Raw genomic sequence first — 17,863 nt, 5'->3', positions numbered from 1 at the left:
ATTAGCATCCAGTGTTCTATCTACAGCAGCCTACCCTGGGGACTGAAGCCCTGGCGCTGCCTAATGAACAACACCTCCATTTGATTACAGGAAATTAATCATTCACTTCACTTTATAAACAAACCCCTCACACCAGCTCCTCCTGTCTCCCACTCCTTTCATCTCTTTCCTTCTCTCTATATCACTTCCTCCCTGGTTGGATTAACTTATGGGGAGACAGCAGAGCTGACTCACCCAGCCTCGATGTAATGGTTGATGGCAGCGTCCATTTGTCTCTGCTGGACCAGGTAGTCTCCCCAGTCCTCCTCCAGCTTCACCACGTCAGTTGGGAAGGCAACACGAGCCAGCTCCACAACTACCCTCAGGGAAAGACGTCCCAGTTACATTCACATCAATATAGTTTGCAATTAATTCTCTAAACCAGTATAATTCTCTAAACCAGTATAAAACCCACCATCAAGATTGGGCCAACTAAAGAACTAATACATAACAGTACCCAATAGGTGATGTTAATGAATATGTTAACCTCCACCTGCTGTGTCAGGCCTATTTTTCCTGAAGGTTTTGGCCCTTGTGGTAGCAGTCCAGAGCCCTCTGGTGGTTCCTGATCTTCTCAAACAGATCTCCTCCCTGATGATAGGGGAGAAAAAAGTTAATTAGTTTCAGTTCAACTTCCTCCCTCTCATTTAGTCACTTAGAGCATCTCAGGACCTCTGGTCCATAACCAGATGGTTCAAAAGCAGAGAGAGAGAGACACAGAAACAGAGAGAAACTAGGAGAAAAGTGGACAGAGCGAGAGAGAGAAGAGAGTGAAAGATTGAGGAGAGAGAAACAGAGAGAAAACAGAGGGCTGACTAACATCCCTCCCAGCACATCCTTTATTAAGACGCACAGACACCTTCCCTGACATCTGTTCTGAGGAGTCACCCATGGCCCAGAGTAAGATCTTAATCAGCACTGAGACTCAGGGTGTACACAGAGCTAGAACACTGCACATCTGTCTCTCTCTGCACCAACTTCTGCTGCCTCACAAAAGACAAGCCAACTTATCCATCACACACAAATCACATTGCCAGACAATCAAGCCGAGTCCCTCAGAACTTCTCCATCAGGAGCACCGGAGAGGGGATCTAAACAACCACTTATCTCATCTCATTAACTTCTCCACTGTCGCTGGAAGACAAGCCATGTTGTCTTGAAGAGGCCTAGTGTAATGTTAACGGCAGCCGTTGAGTTCGCTGTGTGACTTTGCAGTGGTCATGACACCCACCCTCTCATAGAACTCAACTGGGGCGGCCTTGGCTGGTAGGCCCACCTTGAGGTAGAGGTTGACGACGCCCATGAAGTCCTCCTCCCCCTCTTTGACCTCGCCAACCTTCTCATGCTGGTTGGTCTCCATCAGCCACTGGTAGTAGCTGTGACTGCAGGTTGTTCAGCTCTGGGTGGCCCTGGGAAGACAAGAGACTGAGTCTAGTTCAAAGTCCATGAGTACTGGCTACTCCAGGGTACGCCAGTCTCTCAGTACTGGTTTACCTTGGCCTCAGTGATGCAGTCGTCCCACATGTGAAGCTCCTGATACATTTCCAGCACCTCAATGGCATTGTAGAGCACACAACACTTAATTATACATGAGGCTGGGAGTCTCTGCAAGTCTCAGACCAAACTCTCCAGATTCATGTTCTCTTACCTGCTCCATATAGTACAACTCTGCCAGCTTGTAGTTCTTGTCCAGAATGGCAAGGCGTGCTTTGACTTGGTAGAACTCTGTACCATCACCACCCTGGAGATTAGACAAGACAAGTGTCACATACAGGTAATATCAACTAAATGGAATGTCCTTTCTAGCAGACTGGTGCAGACTTATGCATTAGCAAGCAGACCCCTGCAACAATGGCTAACAGGTGTGTGTGTGATAAGCATTACTGGGGTTTAGTAACTCAGCGGAGTTGAGTGATGTAATGGATTGACTGAATGGCCTGGCCAGCCAGGGAGCAGCTGTGCAGACAGGGGTGCCAGGCTGGGGGGGGGGCAGTGTGCCAGGGGCCAGAGAAACCCACACAGGGGCCCCAACAGACACTCAGAGCTCAGCCTTGTAGCCCAGATGGAACACCAGGATTGGGTTTCCTCCAACAGAGCATTCAAGTGGACCCAAACTAGAGCCTCCAACACTACTAAGGGGAGAGACCAACACACACTACAATACGTACATATTGGTCAGCGATATTGTTAGTCTCGTTCAGAAAGCGAACTTGAGACATCCCCCAAGGCAGCAAAGCACCTAAAAGAAACACAAAAATGGCTTAAGGGACAATGAGGGTGCAGCAAAATTAAATGTTTACAGATAAACTTTTAAACCTCTAAAACAACAGCCTTTAGCCATGCTCCAGCGCCAGGGTTAACACAAGAAGGTTTCAATGGCTTCTAACCTGGGCCGGCTGTATTACCAGCTCTTTCAGAGAAGTTGCATCACGCTAAAAAGCTGCGCTCGCCATCTTATTAGCAAACCACCCTCCTTCATTTACATTCTCCTCTCTGGACAAAACTTTTTCCTGCATTTATGCAAATCAAAATACATACATAACGAAATCTCGCCGCATTATTGATGCCATGCTACAGTCAAATCTAACTTTCACCCCGCAAAAATAGAAGGAAAATGCCTATAAAAAGGGAAAAATGACAAAAACTTGCTCTGGTGGTGCTTACTTAAGCTAAATGTCCTATTAAGAGAGCGAGACTTCTCAACATGAGTATTACAGAGTAAACTCAGCTCTGGATGAGCTGCTTGGCTTTGTACTATTTCTGCCCCCCAGTCACACACACAGCTCAGAAAACCAGAGGGGAGGGGCTGCTCTAGGCTAAACATCTTCACAGGAGACGAGTCACTTTTCACAAGTTAAAACGGAGGGAGGGGTATAGAAAAGACTGCATTAGAAGATAAGCCTAGTGTTGCTTAGCACCCTTGGGGGACACACAATGGCATGTATGGAGAGTGTGCGTGTGTGTGGGGCCCCCAACTGTGCTGGCCTCTCTGCGATGTGGAGCTGGCGGGCCTCCAGGGACAGTTTGCTCAGAGTTTTCCACATGTCCTCCGTCTCTGAGGACATCTCCAGAGTCTCCAGGAACGCTGTGGCTCTGAGGAAGACACACACACGTGAGTCACACAGCAGGACGATCCCCAGTGACAACACACAGCAGGAGAGCCACAAAGAATACAAGTAAAAACATATTCAACAGAATCACATTATTTTTTGAAGCTATACGGTGACAGTTCGACCAAAAAATAAATAATAATAAAGTGCTGGTTGTCAAAATAGACTACATACACTTCAAATAGGGGACACAGCATTTCTTTCAAAATGAGTGTGGAATGCATACCGAAATAGTTGCATTTTAAACCCACAAATTCCACCCTTGCATGGATGTTGCACAATGAGGATCTAATCAAAACCAATTCAGAAACAAGTATAGTAATAATCTCTTGACACTAGCTGCCACTTTCATGCATTGCAAAAAAACCACTGCATTCTTCAGGGATGCAAACTGGTGAGGGCCCAAAAAGGTGACTTTCCTTCTTCACTGAAACGTGCAAAAAATGAATCCCTGCTAGGGGGAAATGCAGGTTTTAAACAACAAAGAATATAATCTACATGATCAGTCTCTGTGCGTGAAATATAGGTTAATGTGAACCTAACTCACAGCTAAAAAATGAAAAGAAAGCAATCCAATGTTATTTGTTGTCTAGACTTTACTGCAAATGACACTCAAGTCTTGAGAAAATAAACAATACACTAATATTGCAGTTAGCCATGACAGCCTTAATAATAATAGAACGCTTGTGACCACACATAAATATTGCACTCTGGGGGGAAAAAAAACATCTTAAAGTAGAAATATAATGAAAAACAGGCATTGTATTTTTGCTCTATTATAGTGGCCAGTATAGACATTGATCAAGTGCACATGGCTACATGTGTGCAAAAATAACGTACACCAAGTATAAAAAAAAGTATAACTCCCCCTCACTCACACGTCTTACAAGTTCAACACAACAAAAACAATATATTTGGGCTACACTGCACATTATTACATTGTACACTTTCTACCTGTGGACATCTGTTCTATAATGTGCCAGAAAAAGTGAGAAAAAGGGAAAGTGTGTGGTGTTCCATTCACCTATATAGTGGCACCCATCTTAAACCAGGCCCAGCTCCAGCTACAGTTGATCCCTAAATCCACTTGTTTAATAATATCTTCTTAGGGCTGCAATCCCGTTAACGGGATCAATATGACAACAGCCAGTGAAAGTGCAGGGTGCCAAATTCAATCAGAGATCTCATAATTAAAATTCCTCAAGCATACAAGTATTTCACACCATTTTAAAGATACACTTCTTGTTAATCCCACCACAGTGTCCGATTTCAAAAAGGCTTTACAGCGAAAGCACCACAAACGATTATGTTAGGTCACCGCAAAGAAAAACAGCCATTTTTCCAGCCAAAGACAGGAGTCACAAAAAGCAGAAATAGAGATAAAATGAATCACTAACCTTTGATGATCTTCATCAGATGACACTCATAGGACTTCATGTTACACAATACGTATATGTTTTGTTCAATAAAGTTCATATTTATATCCAAAAATCTCAGTTTACATTGGCGCCATGTTCAGAAATGCCTCCAAAATATCCGGAGAAATTGCAGAGAGCCACATCAAATAACAGAAATACTCATCATAAACTTTGATGAAAGATACATGTTTTACATAGAATTAAAGATAAACTTGTTCTTAATGCAACCGCTGAGTCAGATTTCAAAAAAGCTTTACAGCAAAAGCACAATATTCAATAATCTGAGAACAGCGTTCAGCCACAAAAGGAAGCCATACAGTTACCCGCCAAATTGTGGAGTCAACAAAAGTCCTAAATAGCATTATAAATCTTCACTTACCTTTGCTGATCTTCGTCGGAATGCACTCCCAGGACTCCCACAAGAAATGTTTGTTTTGTTCGGTAATGTCCATCATTTATGTCCAAATAGCTACTTTTGTTAGCGTGTTTGGTAAACAAATCCAAAGTCACGAAGCACGTTCACTAAAAGCAGACGAAATGTCAAAAAGTTCAGTAACAGTCAGTAGAAACATGTCAAACGATGTATTGAATCAATCTTTAGGATGTCTTTAACATAAATCTTCAATAATGTTCCAACCGGAGAATTCCATTGTCTTCAGAAGTGCGATGGAACAGAGCTCCCTCTCATGTGAACGCGCATGGTCAGCTCATGGCAGACCTTACTCATTCCCGTCTCCTTCGGCCCCACTTCACAGTAGAAGCATCAGACAAGGTTCTAAAGACTGTTGACATCTAGTGGAAGCCGTAGGAAGTGCAAACTGACCCATATCCCACTGTGTATTCGATAAGCGATAAGTTGAAAACCTACAAACCTCAGATTTCCCACTTCCTGGTTGGATTTTTTTCTAAGGTTTTTGCCTGCCATATGAGTTCTGTTATACTCAGACATCATTCAAACAGTTTTAGAAACTTCAGAGTGTTTTCTATCCAATACTAATAATAACATGCATATATTAGCAACTGGAACTGAGGAGCAGGCAGTTTACTCTGGGCACCTTTTCATCCAAGCTACTCAATACTGCCCCTGCAGCCATAAGAAGTTTTAACAAGCATTTTCACCTAATTCTCTCATTCTGAAAATTAACCACATACTGTCGAGGGAAAACATGTGTTAACAGATAGTGAATAGTTCGTTAATAATGTAACGACCCTGGGTTTATAAGTGCGGATATCGACTCTGCCGCTTGAACATGCTTTTGGGGCACAGTCGATAGCGCACTGGACTTCGGGCTAGAAGGTCGAGGGTTTGAGACCTGCTCATTGCTGTTTCATTACAATACTATAGCGAATTGGTTAGGTTACTAATGTTAGCTCATCTGATGTTGTAACGTTATCTGTCCGACTTTATTAGCAAGCTAATTTTCACACCATAAACTCAATTATTTGATCAGATAAATTGGCTAACATTGCTCAACATTTCTCTGGCTAGCTATGGAGAATTTGATCCAGCTAGCAAGATACTTAACAATGGGAATACTTGTTCACACTTTCTCCCTCACCTCAAACTTTCCAAATGCCAGTAGTTTTTCAGCTAGAGCTCATGAAGTACGCTTCATCACCTTCTCACCCCCGTCCCGGTGGTCACCTAACGTTACCTCTTCCTTATCGTTCAGGGGACGCGCTGGTGTAACTGACAAGCTGCCTTTCCAGAGGCGCGTTGATGCTGTAACTAGTAAATTGGTTGTCTTCTTCCTTCAGTCGCGTGCTGCGCTGCATTCTGTTGCTATGTGAACGATTGGCTGAGCCTTGGATACAGCAGCCAGTATTGCTCAAAACGCGCAACACTCGTTCGCTTACAGCCAGTCCCGTTATCCGAGAAGCTAAGTTAGCCCTATTCTCAGCCCTTATAGCTCTGCATTCTGAGGCCTAATCAAATATTTAACCTTTATTTAACTAGGTAAGTCAGTCAAGAACAAATTATTATTTACAATGAGGGCCTACCCCGGCCAAACCCTAACCAGGACGACGCTGAGCCAATTGTGCATCGCCCTATGGGACTCCCAATCACGGCCGGTTGCGATACAGCCTGGAATCGAACCAGGTTCTGTAGTGACGCCTCTAGCACTGAGATGCAGTGCCTTAGACCTCTGCGCCACTCTGTCGAGGACAATGAGAACACAAGCATTAGGAATTAATGTTTCTAGGGCCTCCCGAGTGGTGCAGTGGTCTAAGGCACTGCATCGCAATGCTAGCTGTGCCACTAGAGATTCTGGGTTAGAGTCCAGGCTCTGTAGCAGCCGGCCGCGACCAGGAGACCCATGGGGCGGCGCACAATTGGCCCAGCATCGTCCGGGTTAGGGGAGTGTTTGGCAGGCAGGGATGTCCTTGTCACATCACGCACTAGCGACTCCTGTGGCGGGCCGGGCGAAGTGCACGCTGACACTGTTGTCAGGTGTACAGTGTTTTCGCCGACACATTGGTGCGGCTGTCTTCCGGGTTAAGTGGGCATTGTGTCAAGAAGCAGTGTGGCTTGGTTGGGTTGACACGGGTCTCGACCTTCGCCTCTCCCGAGTCCGTACAGGAGTTGCAGCGTTGAGACAAGACTAACTACCAATGGATACCACAAAATTGTGGAGAAAAAGGGGTAAAACATTTTTTTGGAAAGGAATGAATGTTTCTGAATGGCTGGGGGGGTAAAAAAGAAGAGCAGCTCACAGTCGGTCACATTGGGTTGAATTGGGTACTAAACTTCACGGTCTGGTCTATAAATAGAAAGTAGTGGAGTCAGCCCAGCCCACGAGGTGACGCTAGGCCTTGCCAGCTGGCCTACTGTGAGGGAACAGTAGCACATGAGTTGGCCAGGACCTCCCTCTCTCACCCTGAGGGGGGACATGGTGGCTTTCTCTGGGCTGTCGATGTTGTACCACACACAGGTCACCTCTGTTCTGGCCCACCACTACGTCACTGCCGGGAACCCACTGCACGTAGGAGCAGAAACTCAACACTGTGGTTTTAATGCTGCTCTCTACGTCATACAGGTGGAGCTGAGGGAGGGGGAGAGAGGACCAGGCAGTGATGCAAGGAATCAAAGAAACTCAAATCAGAGCAGTAATGCACCTTTCAAAACTAGAAATCAAGGTCTACTGGGTCCTTTACAACAAATTCTGAACCATAGCAAAACATGCCCTGAGTGTACAAAACATTGTGAACATCTTTCCAAGACAGCTTTCTCCTGGATTCACCTGGTCAGTCTATGATCCAGTATTGATGTCACTTGTTAAATCCACTTCTATCAGCGTAGATGAAGGGGAGACAGGTCAAAGAAGGATTTTTAAGCCTTGAGACAATTGAGACATGGATTGTGTGCCATTCAGAGGGTGAATGGGCAAGACAAAAGATTTGCCTTTGAACAGGGTACGGTAGTAGGTGCCAGGTGCACACGTTTGCGTCAAGAACTGCAATGCTGCTGGGTTTTTCACACTCAACAGTTTACTGTGTGTATCAAGAATAGTTCACCATCCAAAGGACATCCAGCCAACTTGACACAGCTGTGGGAAGCATTGGAGTCAACATGGGCAAGCATCTCTGTGAAATGCTTTCGACACCTTGTAGAGTCCATACACCAACGAATTGGGCTGTTCTGAGGGCAAATTGGGGGTGAAACTCAATATTAGGAAGGTGTTCTTAATATCTTTTTACACCGTGTATAAGTAAAATTTGTCACTCCTCAGTCAGAAGCTCCCAAAGGGATTCCCAATTAAAATGGTTGTCATCCTTTGCCCAAGAGAGAGCACATCAAACAGGCATAGCTCTAGGCAGCCCGTTACTTTGAGCTGCTGCCTCACCCGCAGTTTCTTGTACCTGAAAAGCAGCTTGCGCCCCATCTAGTTGAGCTCCAACCAGTCAGTCTTGGAGTCGTGGCTGATGGTTCCCAGGTTGTAACCGCCAGCCAAATCCACTGTGAGTGGGAGGGAGAAGATTACCTGAGCTGTGCCTGTAGGGCATAGTATCAATCACTGACGGGCGGCTGAGGGAGACAGAAAACATTCTCAACTCCAGAGTGATTGTACTAAGGGGAGAGGTGGTGTATCACGTTTAAAGCCACATTATATATCTATCCATCTGCTAGAGACAAGAGATAAAAATAAAGATATGTGGTGACTGATGGGCTAACAGAACAAAGACATAATGAAATATGAATACGGCAATGTTCACAGTCAGCATCCATCCACTCTAACAAACACATCTATGATTCTCTCATAAATCATTTGACAGAGGCCTGGCATTGCCTCTCCTTTTATTCTGTAATTAAGCTTCTGAGAAACATGGCTAAAAAAGCATTTCCCAATTTACACTTTCAGAGCAGGTTAAGTACACAACTGACAATGCGAGGGAGGGAAAAATAAATAACTGCGCCTGTCATTCAAGGGGGAGAAATAAATTGCATGGAGGTTGCTTCTCATTTTCACCACCTAAAAATAAAAAACAGCTCGGCAGCCGACAGAAGGACATCCCTGGACTTAATTAGCACAGGAAGTGGACAGGGCAGATGGTGCTCAGCTCAGGGCTGCTTGGGCAGTGATTCAGACTTAACACAGCCGCTCACCACCCCGCACGCCCGGCCTGCCGTGGGGTCAACACCTAATTGAAAGGCATCGTTCTCAGAAAGCGGCATATGCCCGTTTGTTTCAGTATCTCTCTGTACCGGCCCTCACAGGGCCCGGCATCTCAGGCTGCTCCAGGGGAGAGAGGGAAGAGGGGGAGGGTGTGGGCCCGCTACAATCAAACGGTCGTTTACCTAATCAATACCTAAAGCAACGTGGGGGCCAGGTTGCTCGAAGCAGCACCTGCCTGCCTCCACATGAATAGGGATCATCCATCACAAAAAGGGGCAAGTCAGCGTCTTTGTGTGTTAGACACTCTTTATCTATAATAAGAGTGGAGTTGGCGGGCTGGGCTGGAACTGGGGCTGAGAGTGAAGGTTGCAAACACTTATTTCAAAGATTTAGCAGTTACTTCACACGGGTAAGTTGGCTGCAAATCACTTCAATAGATAGTAATAGCAGAGATAAAAAAATATATACAGTGGGGAGAACAAGTATTTGATACACTGCCGATTTTGCAGGTTTTCCTACTTACAAAGCATGTAGAGGTCTGTAATTTTTATCATAGGTACACTTCAACTGTGAGAGACGGAATTTAAAACAAAAATCCAGAAAATCACATTGTATGATTTTTAAGTAATTAATTCGCATTTTATTGCATGACATAAGTATTTGATCACCTACCAACCAGTAAGAATTCCGGCTCTCACAGACCTGTTAGTTTTTCTTTAAGAAGCCCTCCTGTTCTCCACTCATTACCTGTATTAACTGCACCTGTTTGAACTCGTTACCTGTATAAAAGACACCGTGCCACCCACTCAATCAAACAGACTCCAACCTCTCCACAATGGCCAAGACCAGAGAGCTGTGTAAGGACATCAGGGATAAAATTGTAGACCTGCACAAGGCTGGGATGGGCTACAGGACAATAGGTAAGCAGCTTGGTGAGAAGGCAACAACTGTTGGCGCAATTATTCGAAAATGGAAGAAGTTCAAGATGACGGTCAATCACCCTCGGTCTGGGGCTCCATGCAAGATCTCACCTCGTGGGGCATCAATGATCATGAGGAAGGTGAGGGATCAGCCCAGAACTACACGGCAGGACCTGGTCAATGACCTGAAGAGAGCTGGGACCACAGTCTCAAAGAAAACCATTAGTAACACACTACGCCGTCATGGATTAAAATCCTGCAGCGCACGCAAGGTCCCCCTGCTCAAGCCAGCGCATGTCCAGGCCCGTCTGAAGTTTGCCAATGACCATCTGGATGATCCAGAGGAGGAATTGGAGAAGGTCATGTGGTCTGATGAGACAAAAATAGAGCTTTTTGGTCTAAACTCCACTCGCCGTGTTTGGAGGAAGAAGAAGGATTAGTACAACCCCAAGAACACCATCCTAACCGTGAAGCTTGGAGGTGGAAACATCATTCTTTGGGGATGCTTTTCTGCAAAGGGGACAGGACGACTGCACCGTATTGAGGGGAGGATGGATGGGGCCATGCATCGTGAGATCTTGGCCAACAACCTCCTTCCCTCAGTAAGAGCATTGAAGATAGGTCGTGGCTGGGTCTTCCAGCATGACAACGACCCAAAACACACAGCCAGGGCAACTAAGGAGTGGCTCCGTAAGAAGCATCTCAAGGTCCTGGAGTGGCCTAGCCAGTCTCCAGACCTGAACCCAATAGAAAATCTTTGGAGGGAGCTGAAAGTCCGTATTGCCCAGCGACAGCCCCGAAACCTGAAGGATCTGGAGAAGGTCTGTATGGAGGAGTGGGCCAAAATCCCTGCTGCAGTGTGTGCAAACCTGGTCAAGAACTACAGGAAACGTATGATCTCTGTAATTGCAAACAAAGGTTTCTGTACCAAATATTAAGTTCTGCTTTTCTGATGTATCAAATACTTATGTCATGCAATAAAATGCAAATTAATTACTTAAAAATCATACAATGTGATTTTCTGGATTTTTGTTTTAGATTCCGTCTCTCACAGTTGAAGTGTACCTGTGATAAAAATTACAGACCTCTACATGCTTTTTAAGTAGGAAAACCTGCAAAATCGGCAGTGTATCAAATACTTGTTCTCCCCACTGTATTTTACACTTCTGTAAATACAAAAGGCCATGTATTTTTGGCCTGAGAATGAAAGTTAGAGTCAACAAGCACCACAGTCATAACCTTGGCTTAACCTGAAAAAATATATTTCTGCAGCACAGAAATCATGTTTTTATGTCCTCGGTCTCAGGGAGCATACTCTCTGCATCATACATATTCATAGCATCACCTTCCACAAACACACTTACCAATGGCAATGGTCTTGATGTCAATCAGGTAGAATAACTTTTTGCTGTCTTCAACTCCATTCTGTTTGCGCTCATTGAGACAAACACTAGCGATGCAGACAGTGTGAGGCAGACAGATCGGGGAGCTCAGGAGGAATGTTAATACCAGCCTGAACCTCCAACCATTAGCACAGAAATAATGCCAATCTGACAATCTTGACAGCCTAAATACAGTAGGATGGATTTGTAATGACTAACTTTGTCCACCGAAAACTATCTTGACAGCTCTATGCAAAACACTTATCCTTCTTATGCATTCAAACTAAGTATGCCTTACTGTCATGTACAACCAAAGCTCAACACTACCACCTAGTGACCATTTTTAACATTAATATAGTAGGCTGGAAAAAAGGTCTATGATTGTGCTAGTAAGTGATTATAAATTCATAAACTGCTTTCTATTATATAATATGCATTAGGAGGAGAATGGGTGAACACCAACCGGATGAGATGTGGGTTCATGAACTCAGTTCTCACTGATCCCAGGATGTTGTTACTGCCGCACTCCACCAGCATCAGCGCCCCCAGTGTTGCAAATCATACACACCTGACAACACATCAGTCAGCAGCTGACTCCCTACTAAAAGACAATTCCTATGTTGAAGAAGCAATGACAGCCAGTTAACAGGTGCATGACGGGTATTTTCTTATTCATAAGTTGGGATAGCAGTGGCAGAAAACTCCTCACAACAGCACATAAAAACTGCAAACAAAGCTAAAACTGGGAATTGTACCATTTCATTTTCAAAGAAGAATGGCCCTGCCATCTGAAAAAACAACAGCAGAGGGGTCTTTGTTCACCTTGGGTGAGGAGGGCGACACTCCCTGCTTTACACTACATTACACATATACCTGTAGCCAGGGCGTATTATTATTATTACTACGTGTCATTTTCAACATCAGCACTCCAGCATAGGAAGGCTCCTTAAACTCACAATTAACCAGATATTAGCAAACTGAATCCTGACAGCCCTCAAACTTCTAATTATAACATTTTAAAACAGGTCCTTGGAACTTCATCCATAACCGTTGGTTACACGGTTATTGTTCCAGCTGTAATGTTGAGACTTCGCAGAGGGGACGGTGGCCTACAATAGACACCAGTCAGCGAGGGCAATTAAATATATTTTCTAGTACTTAGTGTTATAAATCTTCTTCCAACTGCTCAATTCAAATTCTAGTCTGCAATACCACACGAGTGGAGGAAAGTAAAGAAATAACCATAGTGAAAGATTAGCATCAACTCCTATATCAAATAACCCCTATCCATCTGCCAGTGAATGGCCAGACTGTCATACCTCACTCAGGTTGTTGGAGGACAAGTCTCCCAGCAGCAGGGTGTCAGAGGTGTGGGCCACCAGATAGCGGTCCTTCCTCATGATCTTCACCTCGTCTATCTCATGGCTGTAGTGGGATTTCAGCACAACCCGCATCCCTGTGGACAGGTTCTTTACAATCACCTGGAGAGACAATGTTCAGTTAGAGACTGAGCCACAAACCCACTGTCACAAGCGTAGAGAGGAGTAGGCAGTCGCAGGTTTAGAACTACTAAGTTTATTAAAGCACTCTCTCTATGTATAAATATGAGAGCGAGAGAGATATCTCTACACACACATACATACACACACATAAATAAATGCGGGACAAGACCCAAAGTGCAAAATAAGGTTCAGGAAATAGGAGATTCCTCTCAGGAAAACAAGCAACATTTACAATGACGACAAATACAAATGACAGAGGGAGTATCTATACACACAGAGTGATAGCGTGGGGATTGGAACCAGGTGTGTGTAATGATGACGAGACAAGTCCTGGGTTGATGAGTGAAAGGCGTTTGCCAGCAGCTAGAAAGCCGGCAACGCCTAATGCCTGAGCTGGACAGGAGGGGGAGCCAAAGCGAAGGCTGGTGTGACACCCGCAAGGAATTAAGTGACATGGCTAAGAAGAACTGTTGAGTCCACAGAGGGTGATGTGATTAGCGCAGCTCAACAACAATCTCTGTGAGCCACAACTCAAGGACTCAAGTTAAACTTTCCTTGTCAGCTGAACTGAAAAGACCACCCTTTCGTTCTGAACTGAAGGCGGTGAATATCACAATGTACCCGACTCAGTCCCTCATAAGTCATCTCAAATTTGTTCTTGTAGATGCTCCTCCACAGGCAGCAGAAAAACTGTTCCACTCCGCCACACAGTGTACCCTGAACACAGGGATTGACAAAAACACGTTCATGAAGTTTAAATTACAAAAAGCTGTGAAAGGCAACGTATAGCCTACTTTCTACAGTACATTCGGAGCTAAATCAATTATGGCATGACTGTTGCAAACAGGTGTGTTCGTTCGTGTATGGTTACTAACTGCACAGAGGCGTGTGAGCCGTCCTTCTTCCAGGCCAAGGCAGTGATGGTGTACAGGTTTGGAATCTCTTTGGGGGATGCTTCGTCCCATGCTCCTTTCAGAGGACCCCAGTTGAAGACTTTGAACAAAACAATTTATCACCCAGAAGAACTTCCTAGCCATGTAAGATACTGTATGAGGTTGTAATATCATGCTTATTACCTGAATACTGATGTATCAAAATGAAGACTGACCGGTAATAGCTGCCGATGACCACAGACTGTCCACTGGGACTGGTGGCCACAGTGAACTCTTTCTCAGCGTGTTCTCGGCTGTAGTCAAAAGTCTGCTGGATGTGACCTTCCCTGCCATTGGCCACTATCTTCTTGTCACATCCAGCCACTATGAAGCTGTTGCCAAACCATATGCCCTGGCATGGGGAGCCAAGGGTGGGTCAACAATTTACCCTGCAAAAAGATTGGAGAGACAGGCACATCAATACACAACATGCATCAATGCACATCTACCTGATACGATTTCAACTGTGAACCAGAGACACTATACAGAGAGGAGTTCACTATTATTGTGATCACCACCACAGAGTACAACTTTGAGTGGGAAGGTTGAAATAAAGAACAAGAGCACACACTGTTGTCAACGAGACAACGTAGGAATCTTTTCTGTAGACTGTAGATGACTTGTTTGTTTTTGTGTTAGCAAGGTGAACCTGAAAGGAAGCAAACAAAACACGTCAAGATCCAACACAATGTTCCGAAAAATCATTGAACTTTTTGTTAATAAAAAAATGCTGTCAATAAATGTAAAAAACATTGATTGTGTAAATGACTTACCTTTCCCTCAGTTAAACCAAAAATGATTGCGTGTTCTGCCGGCCATAGCAAACATGTCAAAGCACTCTGAAACAGGATGAAATGTGTTTAATTTGAATGTTGTTGATTAAAATAAGATAACTTAGTTCTACCGCGTCACAGAAATGTGTGATTACTTACCATCTGTACAAATGTGTTGCAGATTACCTTCTTCTCACCCCTGTGTGAGGAATAAGAAGGATGCATCACAATTGATACAAGGAGACGCTTCAGGTCGGTCAACTGTGAATTAAAACCCAGCCAAAATACAACTGAGAAGTATGAAGTTATGCTTACCATTCCTCTCAGATTTTGTAGACATAACATAACTGATCAGTTTAGGCAATGGCAATTTTTGTTGAGCTGGGAGAAAATGCCATGGCCTTGACAAATCTAATTTTATTAGTCACATGTGCCGAATACAACAGGTGTAGAGCTTACGGTGAAATGCTTACTTACGAGCCCCTAACCAACAATGCAGTTTAAAAAAAATATGGATAAGAATAAGAGTTAAAAGTAACAAGAAATTAAAGAGCAGCAGTAAAATAACAATAGCGAGACTACATACAGGGGGGTACCGACACAGAGTCAATGTGCGAGGGCACCGGTTAGAGTTATTAAAGTGACTATGCATAGATGATAACAGAGAGTAGCAGTGGTGTAAGGGGGGGAATACAAATGGTCTGGGTAGCCATTTGATTAGATGTTCAGGAGTCTTATGGCTTGGGGGTAAAAGCTGTTTAGAAGCCTCTTGGACCTAGACTTGGCGCTACGGTACCACTTGCCGTGCAGTAGCAGAGAGAACATTCTATGACTAGGGTGGCTGGGGTCTTTTTTAGGGCCTTCCTCTGACACCACCTGGTATGGAGGTCCTGGATGGCAGGAAGCTTGGCCCCAGTGATGCACTGGGCCGTTCGCCCTACACTCTGTAGTGCTTTGCGGTCGGAGGCCGAGCAGTTGCCATACCGGGCAGTGATGCAACAAGTCAGGATGCTGTCGATGGTGCAGCAGTAGAACCTTTTGAGGATCTCAGGACCCATGCCACATCTTTTTAGTTTCCTGAGGGGGAATAGGCTTTGTCGTGCCCTCTTCACGACTGTCTTGGTGTGTTTGGATCATGTTAGTTTGTTGGTGATGTGGACACCAAGGAACTTGAAGCTCTCAACCTGCTCCACTGAAGCCCCATCGATGAGAATGGGGGCGTGCTCAGTCCCCTTTTCCTGTAGTCCACAATCATCTCCTTTGTCTTGAGACAACATAGCTCTTCTTTCCATACTGCAAGAAGATTGGGCTCCCGAGTGGTACAGCGGTCTAAGGCACTGCATCTCAGTGCTTGAGGCGTCACTACAGAAACCCTGGTTTGAATCCAGGCTGTATCACAACCGGCCGTGATTGGGAGTCCCATAGGGCGGCGCACAATTGGCCCAGCATCCCCCAAGTTTGGCCAGTGTAAATTGTAAATCAGAATTTGGCCAGGTTTGGCCAGTGTTCATTGTAAATAAGAATTTACAATTTACAAAGAATTAGTTAAATAAAATAAATATCACAACATTATCACTCGATCAGACACAGCTTCAGTTGAGTATTTCAGCGAAAAGCTTCCGGTATCAAACTGACCTGACACAAAGTGGTGTGTATGTAATTGATGCGAGTATAATATGTGATAGTCAAACTACAATGGTGGTGATAACTCACCTTAGAGTCCGCAGGCTTAGTAGAGAACTTATCCCTATACTCTCCTTGCTCATCGTACAGTAAGACCACTCTGTCCATAGTGCATACAGCAAATGTTATATTATTCGGTGCCCATATCATACAAGTCACTTTGGCAGCTCCCTCCTGTGGTAAATGGACCACAAGTTGGATAACATGTCAGTATACTTCACACGACGCTAGCTGTAGCCTCAGTGAACCCGGCACATACCGCACTGCTGAAGCTAGAAACATACTGTTAAGCATTTCGCTGCACCTGCTTTAACATCTTCCAATCTGTGTACGCGACAAACAAACTTTGATTTGACAGTGTTCTTCAATACGGTCTCTGGAGCCACACCAAAAAGCCTAACGTCGTTACACAGACACTGTCCCTGGGTCATCTGTGCAAATAAAATTTACATAAGTTAGCTACAAAAAAAAGTAGTTAGCTAGCTACTAGACAGAGCTAGCTAGCAGCAAGCTAACGTTAGTCATCACAGCATTACGTACAGTAACGTTAGCTAACGTTAACTTTAGCTGTTAACTAGACCTGGTGGCTAATGTTAGCTAGTAACGGTCAAGTTTGCGGCCGTTAAAAAGTTATTCAGATGTTTTAGTTGCATGGTTAAAATCTAGAATAATCTGTGTAACTGCTGTAATGTGGAGTCGTTAGAAAATTAAATATAATCCCTAAATTCTTGCTGTTGACTTTAGCTAGACTGAGTGACAAGGGAGGCAGACATTTTGATAAACATCCGTCCTCCCTGGTTACCGTTGTCTGGCACGTATGTGGGCGTGTTCAAATTTTACGTTTTTAATCTCACGTGCACAAGTACAGTGAAATGCCTTTCTTGCTAACTCCGTCCAAACCCAACATGCTGTAATCAATATTGCACACAAAAATAATATAAGGTAGAAGAAAAACACACGAGAAATAAGACAGGACGATAGTGGTTTACTTCTGTGCGCTACCCACTATAACTAGTGCTTTCATTTGTAAATCCGGGGGTCCGGGAACAAAACGCGAGGGGGGCTCCGAGGTACAGGAACGCATGAGACAAACATTTTTTTAATTTTTAAATACCCTTTATTGAAAAGCATTGAATGCATATCATCATCGCATTTGAGTAGTGGCATAGAGCAGGGGCACTTCCAGAAGGGACACAAATGGGACCACCATAGTCCCTGTGCCCAAGAACACTAAGGTGACCTGCCTAAATGACTACAGACCCGTATAGCACTCACATCCATAGTCATGAAGTGCTTTGAAAGGTTGGTAATGGCTCACATCAACACCATCATCCCAGAAACCCACTCCAATTTGCAAACCTCCCAAACAGATCCACAGATGATGCAATCTCTATTGCACTCCACACTGCCCTTTCCCACGTGGACAAAAGGAACACTTACGTGAGAATGCTATTCATTGACTACATCTCAGCGTTCAACACCATAGTA

The 17,863-nt window shown here is 44.5% G+C and overlaps 1 protein-coding gene across 2 annotated transcripts; it reads right to left on the bottom strand.

Annotated features, from left to right (window-relative positions):
- Positions 1–1,457: 1,457 nt before the first annotated feature.
- LOC139556353 (intraflagellar transport protein 172 homolog) lies at positions 1,458–17,306 on the bottom strand. Of its 2 annotated transcripts, XM_071370225.1 has the most exons (11): positions 16,406–17,306; positions 14,852–14,891; positions 14,693–14,758; positions 14,491–14,568; positions 14,096–14,308; positions 12,805–13,980; positions 11,949–12,053; positions 3,016–3,132; positions 2,208–2,278; positions 1,688–1,780; positions 1,458–1,617 (listed from the first exon to the last, which is right to left on the bottom strand). In XM_071370225.1, exons 7-9 carry the CDS (start codon positions 12,020–12,022, stop codon positions 2,227–2,229), a joined length of 243 nt encoding a protein of 80 aa, XP_071226326.1. In that variant the 5' UTR covers positions 12,023–12,053; positions 12,805–13,980; positions 14,096–14,308; positions 14,491–14,568; positions 14,693–14,758; positions 14,852–14,891; positions 16,406–17,306; the 3' UTR covers positions 1,458–1,617; positions 1,688–1,780; positions 2,208–2,226. The 2 variants fall into 2 exon arrangements, with proteins under 2 accessions (XP_071226326.1, XP_071226325.1); XM_071370224.1 differs by lacking the exons at positions 1,458–1,617; positions 1,688–1,780; positions 2,208–2,278; positions 3,016–3,132 and having other exon boundaries at positions 11,193–12,053; positions 16,406–17,179.
- Between the last annotated feature and the right edge of the window lie 557 nt (positions 17,307–17,863).

This window comes from Salvelinus alpinus, chromosome 27, assembly GCF_045679555.1.
Source record: "Salvelinus alpinus chromosome 27, SLU_Salpinus.1, whole genome shotgun sequence".
Classification (NCBI taxonomy): domain Eukaryota; kingdom Metazoa; phylum Chordata; class Actinopteri; order Salmoniformes; family Salmonidae; genus Salvelinus; species Salvelinus alpinus.
Note: the sequence above shows the minus strand (reverse complement) of the source record. Positions and strands in the feature narration are given on the sequence as shown.

Coding starts and splice junctions, on each gene's coding strand:
- LOC139556353 (XM_071370224.1), bottom strand. CDS start 16,458: ATGAGCAAGGAGAGTATAGGGATAAGTTCTCTACTAAGCCTGCGGACT. Junction 14,759..14,851: donor GCAACACATTTGTACAGATG/GTAAGTAATCAC, acceptor ATCCTGTTTCAG/AGTGCTTTGACATGTTTGCT. Junction 14,309..14,490: donor ACGTTGTCTCGTTGACAACA/GTGTGTGCTCTT, acceptor ATCTTTTTGCAG/GGTAAATTGTTGACCCACCC.